We start from the raw sequence: 8,980 nt of genomic DNA on the forward strand, positions 1-8,980 counted from the left end.
TTACTATTTATGGCTCTGTGAGGAAAAAATGGGAAGGAACGACCAGATCCATAAGATTTTCAAGGATTCAAGTAGGGAAGGCAAATATGCGGGTTCGACTGAATTTGTGTGGGTCAACGTAGGATTAAGAAATGGTAAGATCATTAACCCGTTCAGAGGTTACTTAAACTGAGATGGAATGGCAAGATCGGTTAAATTATGAGTCATAGTCCAACCTATCGATGTTAAACCTCTCCACTAAGTGGCCCCTTTTAAGGACGTCATTTACAACATATTACTATTAAAATTTGTTTTAAAGTTTAGTCAGTTTTAACAAACTTCAAACCGACGATAACCCTGCTCCTTCAAATTCGTTAAAGCTATATCTAGAAGTGCTTAATCGTTTTTTAGTTGTGATGTTCATAAAAAGTTAAGAATATTATAAAGTTTTTTTATCTTCAAACAACTGATTACAGTCTTTTTTTTTTTTTAATGACATGAGAGCCGGAACCACACAGGAGAGGTAACCCGCACTAGGCAAGTGTCGTGCGACGAGCTCGACCCAGAAGGCAAATTCCCTGCTGTCTTTGGCACGGCGTTTCGAACCTGAGACCTCCATTATAAAAGCCCCATACTCAACCAACTGAGCCACCCTTGCGGATCTGATTGCAGTCGTTTATGATCCACGAAAACTTGAAAAGCTCTACCGATCCTAGCTCATTATTAAGATTAAACCTAAAAAAATTTGTGTATCATAAAATAGATAGAATATAGGTAAATTGTTTATTCGAAAAAAAATCAGTAATAAACAATGAATTTATCCTTCGTAGTTTAGACCATAGGTCTGATGTTTTGCATTTGAAAAACCTAACTTCATACTCGAAAGTTCAACTTTTGACTTGTCAAAATCAAATTTTATACCATCGAGTATGAAGTTGGATTTTACCAACAGTAATAGCCTGTTTGGCCAAACTTATTTTTCCCCTAAAAGTACTTATTTTTTCAATAAGTGCTTAGTTGAAAAAAAAAAAAGATGTTTGGCCAAGCTTTTGAGAGAAAATAAGTGCTTTTGGGAAGTAAAAGAACAGTTTTTCAAAAGCTAAAAAAAAATAGCTTTTGCTCAAAAGCACTTTTTCGAAAAGTACTTTTGAGAAAAATACAAATAGAAGCACTTTTTAAAAGCTTGGTCAAACACTAACTGCTGCTCAAAAGTGCTTTTTTAATTAATTGGCCAAACACAAACTATTTTTCTTAAAAAAAAGTACTTTTAAAAATAAGCTGATTTAGAAGCTTGGCCAAACAGGCTATAAACTTCTACCTTGAGGTCTAAAGCTTAAACTACATTCAAACTTTAGACCCCCGATTAAAACTTCAGATTCTGAAGTTTAAAATCTTTGAAACTTAGGACCTGTTTGTCCATGAGAATTTTTCACTTTTTTCAGGAAAATTATTTAAATTTATTTGGAAATCAATGTTTGGCTAAGTTGTATTTGAAATTTGAAAAACACCAAAAATATTGTTTTCACTTTCAATACATTCAAACGACCAAATAATCTTTATAAAAACTATAACCGAACACAACACAATTTTCAACTCCAACTTCAAATTACCAAATAAAGTGAAAAATATTTGATTTTCATGGCCAACGCCTACTTAAAACTATTTTTCAAATAACAGTCCAAAAAAGGAGTATTTGTGTACTTTCACTATATAAATAAGCAATAACGAAACATGGGTTGGGGCACCCGACCCGGATGACAAAAGAAGTGGAGCAGCCCAAATAGATGAAGCACGTGAGCATCACGTGATAAGGCAAAAAACCGATCTTCTCGCTAACTCGCCTTAAAATCGGCTAGGCGAGTAAAATCAAATTCATCGCCGTAGTCTTTCATTTCCTCGGATAGCCAATCGCCGATTTTTTCTCCAACCACAATAACCACCAGGTCAATTTTTACTCTCCAGTAAATACTCTAGATCCTTCTATAAACTAAGTTGTGAATTTTTTGGTTAAATCATTAATTAATTCACAAAACTTAGTTAAACTGATAATTTTATGAGCTAAACTAGAATTTTTTATTTACTAACTGGTTATTTCCTTGAATTTTTTTGTGGTTATTGTTCTTTTCTTCCAGTTGCATTTTATGTTTTAGTCATAGTATTGTCTTGTAATTCCTTGTTATTATTTATTGTGTCTTGTACTTCGATTATCCTATTATTATTTTGTGGTAGTTATTGTTCCTTTGTCTTGTCATGCTTTATATACTCCCTATGTCTCAGTTTACGTGGTACATTTTTCTTTTCAGTTTGTCTCAAAAAAGTGATACATTTCTATATTTAGAAATAATTCAATTGAAAACTTCCTTTTTACTCTTAATGAAATGATTTACAACCACACAAATATTTATGACTTATTTTAGACTACAAGTTTCAAAAGTCTTACTTTCTTTCTTAAATAATTTCATGCCTAGTCAAACTATATCACATAAATTGAGATGGCCGGAGTAGTATTTTGTCATGGCCTCTTCATATTTCATTCTCTCTTTTTTTGGACTGCTTTTCTTGAGCTTAGGGTCTGTCAATGTAGGGATAAGGTCTGTGTACACTCTATCCTCCCTAGACTCCACTTATACTGGGTATGTTGTTGTTGTTGTTGTTATGTTTGACTGGGGAGTTTAGGATATCAATTTGACTTGTATGTTTTATCAGTGGAAGTTGAAGAAAAGTATTAAGTAATAGTTGAAAAAATAGTTTGAAAGATAGCATTTTAAGTGCTCAAATGAATTTGAAGTCATGAAAGCTATACAAAACAACATTTTATTGGAATGGTGTCAAATAGTTTTGAACATTCCATAATAGAAAGGGGAAAAATAAGGTCTCAGGTTCAGATACCAGCGGAGGCAAGAATGGTAGGTGATTTCTTCTCATTTATCTAAGCCTTGGTGGACAGAGTTACCGGTACGTGTGCTGGTGTGAAGTAGCAAGTACCCCGTAGAGTTAGTTGAGGTGCGCACAAGCGGGCCCATACACCATGATTATAAATAAAGAGGGGGGGGGGGGGGGGGGGGGGAGGAAGGAGTATTTTTTTTTTTTACTTGGTTATTGTAATGTCATGCATTCTTGCTTACATGATTACACATTTCATTTTCCATGACAATGTTTTCATCTTGTGCTAGTTTGATATGATGAAGTGTGCTGTAGTTTACAACTCATTTATAATAGTATTACTGGTACAGGGAAAAAAATCTGTCTTGCTTAGTCTATAGTTATGGTTAGAGGAAGAGATGCCTGTTGGGAACATTGTGTCCTTGTTGATGCTACTAGACAAAAAGTAAGATGTAACTATTGTCGGCGGGAGTTCAGTGGCGGGGTTTACAGGATGAAGTTTCATTTAGCTCAAATAAAAAACAAAGACATAGTTCCATGTTCTGAAGTCCCGAATGAGGTAAGGGACCACATTAAAAGTATTTTGAACACTCCGAAGAAACAGAAAAATCCTAAGAGAGCAAAACTGGATCAGGCGGCTGTCAATGGTCAAGAAAGTAGCTCTTCAGCAAGCAGTGGGACCCGTCCCCATCACGGATTTAATGGAGATAACGGTAGTCCTTGTCCGTCTATTATGTTTGCACGCCGTTCTCCTCCAGCAATTGATGATGTTCAAAAGCAAAAACAGGTCAATGCTGATAAGAAAATCGCTTCGTTTTTCTACCACAATGGAATTCCTTTTTCAGCTGCAAAGTCCTTGTATTATCAGGAAATGGTGGATGCGATTCTCGAGTGTGAAGCGGGGTATAAAGCTCCAGGTACTGAAAAATTGGGTGGCAACCTTTTGGAGAAAGCTAAAGTCGATATTAACGATTGTTACAAGAAATTAAGGGATGAATGGAAAGAAACGGGATGCACGATCTTGTGTGATTGTTGGTCTGATGGAAGTACGGGAGCCAAATCCCTTGTGGTATTTTCCGTGGCATGTGCTAAAGGGACAGTGTTCCTTAGGTCCGTAGATGTATCTGATCATGCAGATGATCCTCATTATCTATTCAGGTTGCTTGAATCAGTTCTTATGGAAATTGGTGTTAAATATGTCGTCCAAGTAATGACAGATAGCTCTGCTGGTTACATATATGCAGGTAAGGGTGTCAAATGGACGGGTTCAACTGAATTTGGCCGGGTCAAAATGGGCTGAGTTAATAAATAGGCTGGTTATTGACCCACCCAAAAGTTACTTGGACTGAAATGGGCTAAAAAGCGGGTCATAACCCAACCCGCCCAATTCTTACTAAATTTTAATTTCTTTGTTTGTTCTTTTATAATTTTAGTACCTAATAAAACTATTGTTTTTCTTTAAGATGACTATATATATAACAGATATTAAATTAACAAAATATCTTTTTAAAAATATTTTAATAAAGTTTCTCATGGGTCAATTTAGGCCACATATCAGCCCAATTTTATGGGCTGAAATAGGCGGTTCAATGACCAGCTCAAACTTGGGCGGATTTGGTGGGTTATGTTTTCATGGGCTAATTTTGCCACCCCTATATGCAGGAAGGCTTATCATGGACAAGTACCCTTCGGTGTTCTGGTCTCCATGTGCTTCACATTGTATCAATAAAATGTTGGAGGATTTCAGCAAGAACGACTGGGTGAATGTTGTCCTTGAAGAGGCAAATACAATCACAAAATACATATACAGTAATGACTGGATTCTAGATATGATGAGAAAATTTTCGGGCAAGTTACATATTTGACTAGTTGGTCAAAAATAATTACATTCACTGGCCAAATATACACTATTATGTACCAATCAAAAAATATACACTATTATGTATCAAAAACGTATATTTTATGTATATTATACGTTAATATACCAAAAATATACATTGCTATTATTTCTGTTTGAAGCTATTTATGTCAATTTCTTAAAATTTTCAGGTGGAGGGGAGTTCGTTCGACCAAGAATTACGAAGTTTGTGGCAAATTTTCTCTCATTAAGGGCCCTTGTGATTCAAGAGGATAATTTGAAACACATGTTCTCTCATGTGGAGTGGTTGTCATCCACATACAGTAGGCACCCGGACGTCCAAGCCATAAAGTCATTGTTGTGCCTTGAAAGATTCTGGAGATCCGCACGTGAAGCTGTCTCGGTTTCCGAACCTCTGCTTAAACTGTTAAGGATTGTCGATGGAGACATGCCTGCTATGGCATATATGTACGAGGGATTTGAAAGAGCAAAAATTTCCATCAAAGCATTCTATAAGGATGTTGATGAAAAATATAAGCCGATTTGGGATATCATTGACAGGAGATGGAGCATGCTGCTTCAATCCCCGTTACATGCAGCAGCAGCATTCCTTAATCCTTCTATTTTCTACAGCCCGAGCTTTAAGATTGATTCGAGGATCAGGAATGGTTTTCAAGAAGCCATGACGAAAATGGCTTCCGAGGATAAAGATAAAGTAGAAATTACTAAACAACATCCCGTATACATAAATGCCCAAGGTGCTCTAGGGACTGAATTTGCGATAAAGGGAAGGAGGCTGAATGCCCCAGGTAGATTAATTTTTCAATCGCCGGAAGTGCACTTGCATAACATAAACATGTTAAAGGTGGATCTCAGGTTTAATTCAAAGTATTTTGAACCTACCATCAAACATAATGGATCATTTTTGTCATTTTCTCTACATAAACATGTAGTTTAAACTCTAATATTGCAAGTCAAATAATCCATTTTAGGGAAGAAGTTGATAGGTTGATTCTACCATTAACATATAGGAAACATGATCTCTAATTGATTCCACATTTTCTCCCTTGTGTCCTCAGCTGATTGGTGGATGGGTTATGGTTACGAAATTCCAACTATACAGAGAGCTGCTATACGGATTTTGAGTCAACCGTGTAGTCTTCACTGGTGTAGATGGAACTGGAGCACTTTTAACAGTGTCCATGGCAAAAGACGGGACAGGTTGGAGCTGGATATATTCAATGATCTTGTTTATGTGCATTGCAATCTCTGGTTACAGGCAATTGTAAGAAGTAAAGGTAGCAAATGTAAGCCAATCAATTTTGACGAAATAGACGTCGGCGCTGAATGGCCTACTGAAGCTGAAGTTGCATGCACTACTTCACCCCTTGAAGGCAGAGGTATTCCTTCATTTAGTGAATTATCTATAAATGTAAATACAAAGCTCCCGTTTGTCCGTACAAATTCTTCACTGTTTCTCAAAAAGAAAAATCAAATCGTGTTTGTTTGTACATTGGACTTATTTTTTGAAATAATATTTGAAGACGAGATATTTCAAGTGGAATTGTTTTTCACTCACAAAATTTCAAATTTTTTAACTTTTTCCAATTACTCCCTCTATTTTAGTTTGTTTGTCTTAGTTTGATTCAGAATAGAGCTTAAGAAAATAAAGAACACTTTTAAATCTTGTGATCTTAAACTAAAGATGTGTGTAATGTACCAAGATACCCTTTGAATTTTGTGGTTTTACATATGCCCATGTAGGATATTGGGTGTAAAGAGTTACTATATATAGAAAGTGACATTCTTTTTGAAACAGATAAAAAGGGAGAGTAAGACAAACAAATTGAAAAGGTTTGAGTACTATTTTTCTCAAATATCACGTTTTTTGTGTCCAAATGCCTACTAAGTTTTATTTCTCTAACTTTTTATTGGCCTATCTAAAACAATAAATACCTCTGGAATATCTATAAATGGTTGTACGATTCACCCGTTATATCATTGATGTCCATCTATAAATTGAAATACTTCCTGGATTCTGAATTGAAAGTGATTTGAATATATTGATAGTTTTATCTTTGATCTGTGTTTGTGACCAGGCAGTGATTCTTTTCGTTTATTAACCTGGAACTTCTTGCTATCTGGCTTTAATGTCATGGTACAAAGTCGACATCGCTAATAAGTGGATTATGGTTAGATAGTTGAGTTGCATATGCTTGGGAGGGGGGGAGCTTTGGCCTAAACCGTGCATTTGTTTAAAAATCCACTTACTACGTATAAATAATTTATTCATAATCCAATAAACTGACTTTCCTATAATTTAGAACCTATGAACTTAAAATCTTAGCTCCGCCTCTGGGCCATATGCCATGATCTTAGTTGTTGGTATGTGTCTGTTGTGGTTAAAGAGTATCCACTATTCATAAATAGAAGTTATGTAGCTTATCGCTTTAGGTTGCTTTGCATGGATATCATTTTCCTTCTCTTATTTCTTTTCATTTTTCCCGGGATGGCTTGGGAGGAATGGTCAGTGTTTGACCAATTGAATATGATTTTTGGTCCCTCCTTTCTATGAAAAAAAACGAAGAAAATGATCTTCAGTCAAATTCTCATTCATAGCAACCAGTATGCGTGTCTTCTTGATAATTTCAACGTTTTATTTTGAAGGTTGGTTAGACACTTTCTGAGGCACCCTGCTAGTCAAGCACTCAGAGTTGAGAAGAAGATACATTTGTTCTCGAAACCCATCATCAAGAGGTTCATGATTGCAAATTGTAGAACGTTTCTATTGAAGCACTCATTCCAACCAGGGTAATGGTCTAGTGCATATGAATTGGTTTTGTTTCTTGCTTAATGATATGTGGAATTACCTCATTAGCTACTTTGATAAATGATCTATATAATCGGACACTTCAGCATTCTACGTTGAATATACAGGAGAGACATATATGTGTGAAATTAATGGAATGTTAGAACAACCAAAGTAAGAAAACTTTGGAACAGCTCCAGGAGGTATCGGTTTTACATTTCTACAAGTTTTCTTTCTTCCAACTAAGCTTCTCTAAAGCTTAGGACAGGAAGAACGAAAATGATCAAAACCATTTCTTTGTCGATAAGGAGAATGCAAGTTACTGAAAGAGTTCTATTGTGCTTTGATTGCAGTTATGACTCGAGGAGTTTTTGGCCTGTCTGTTCAGATACTGAAGGAAGTCACTAAAGATATCCAATAATTTTTCTAATGATGCCAGTTGTGCGCGCACACTTTCCACCTCTTTGTTATTCCTCTTAACGTGAGGTCAGCATATGAGATATCACAATTCAATTTCTGCTGAATGATGACAAATGAGTGTTGTGCAACCCCTAAACCACTCCGAGATCAAGTGAGTGAAGCCGCCAGATACTTAGTGTTGGTGACTTTCCATTTCTTTCACGGCTGGATGAAGTGAATCAGCATCTTCAAATCTAAGATTTTTTGCATTGCTTCTCTTATTATTTTTAGGTCATTTTGTTATCATTTTTGTGTTATTTGTTATAGTAGTTTATGCTGCAGTTTTTATTTTTCTCATGCTAATTATTAGTTGGAAAAAGAATATATCAGGAATTGAGTAATTCATTGCATATCCAATTAGGCAGCTGCAGCTGAGACGAGCTATTGTTGAAGCTCGTCCCGATTTGATCCAGAGTTTCCAGAGCATGCCGATGGTGGGAGTTCCAACAAGCCAAAACGTGGAAGAGAAGACTCTGATGAGCCATAAAAAGTGGACACAGAAGTTGCACCCAAGAGTATGGCCTAGATCCAAAAATCATGGGAATGCAGGTTTAATCTCAGCTGAGACAAAGAACGATGTGATTTCTTCTCATCTGCCTAAGCCTTGGTGGTTAGAGTTATCCGGTACAGGGCAAGGTGGCCTTTCTAATACGAATATTAGTCTTTGTAGCTCTCTTTGAAGCTTCACAATGTGAGTTTTTTATTCATGCTATGCTGGCCCCTCTATTTGGGCAATACAATCGATTGCTGGATTATCAGTGCAAAGAGATTAAGCAAATTTAATCGAAACTTGAGTTTGTGTTGGAAATTATTAAGTGATTGTTTGGTTACCGAGATTAGGATATTAACTCTGAGATAAAGAAATTGAGAATACATTTATCTCATGTTTGGTTATGGGTATTAGCTAATACGTACCAGTATAGATTTTATACAAAAATATTGGTATTAGCCATCCCATGTTGGAGGTGGATTGGGATCCAGTCCAGTACTAT

General features: G+C 35.9%; 1 protein-coding gene across 7 annotated transcripts; it reads left to right on the top strand.

Moving 5' to 3' along the window:
* The first annotated feature begins 1,731 nt into the window (after nucleotides 1-1,731).
* Nucleotides 1,732-8,777, top strand: LOC132609840 (uncharacterized). 7 transcript variants are annotated; one of them, XR_009570953.1, is made up of 8 exons: nucleotides 1,733-1,922; nucleotides 3,213-4,106; nucleotides 4,525-4,710; nucleotides 4,912-5,529; nucleotides 5,800-6,120; nucleotides 7,388-7,531; nucleotides 7,658-7,732; nucleotides 7,883-8,777. XR_009570953.1 is itself a non-coding variant. In XM_060324006.1 (6 exons), the coding sequence occupies exons 2-6, from the start codon at nucleotides 3,245-3,247 to the stop codon at nucleotides 7,405-7,407; spliced, it is 1,968 nt and encodes a 655-aa protein (XP_060179989.1). In that variant the 5' UTR covers nucleotides 1,732-1,922; nucleotides 3,213-3,244; the 3' UTR covers nucleotides 7,408-8,777. The 7 variants fall into 7 exon arrangements, 2 of the variants coding, with proteins under 2 accessions (XP_060179989.1, XP_060179988.1); XR_009570954.1 differs by having other exon boundaries at nucleotides 7,388-8,100; nucleotides 8,350-8,777; XR_009570951.1 differs by having other exon boundaries at nucleotides 7,388-7,732.
* The last annotated feature ends 203 nt before the right edge of the window (nucleotides 8,778-8,980 follow it).

Source organism: Lycium barbarum, chromosome 9 (assembly GCF_019175385.1).
Source record: "Lycium barbarum isolate Lr01 chromosome 9, ASM1917538v2, whole genome shotgun sequence".
Lineage (NCBI taxonomy): Eukaryota > Viridiplantae > Streptophyta > Magnoliopsida > Solanales > Solanaceae > Lycium > Lycium barbarum.

Bases quoted from the DNA above. Each gene is read 5' to 3' on its own strand.
- LOC132609840 (XM_060324005.1), top strand. From the start codon at position 3,245: ATGGTTAGAGGAAGAGATGCCTGTTGGGAACATTGTGTCCTTGTTGAT. The intron at 4,107-4,524 runs GTAAGGGTGTCA...CCCTATATGCAG, and splicing joins TGCTGGTTACATATATGCAG to GAAGGCTTATCATGGACAAG. The intron at 6,121-7,387 runs GTATTCCTTCAT...TTTATTTTGAAG, and splicing joins TTCACCCCTTGAAGGCAGAG to GTTGGTTAGACACTTTCTGA.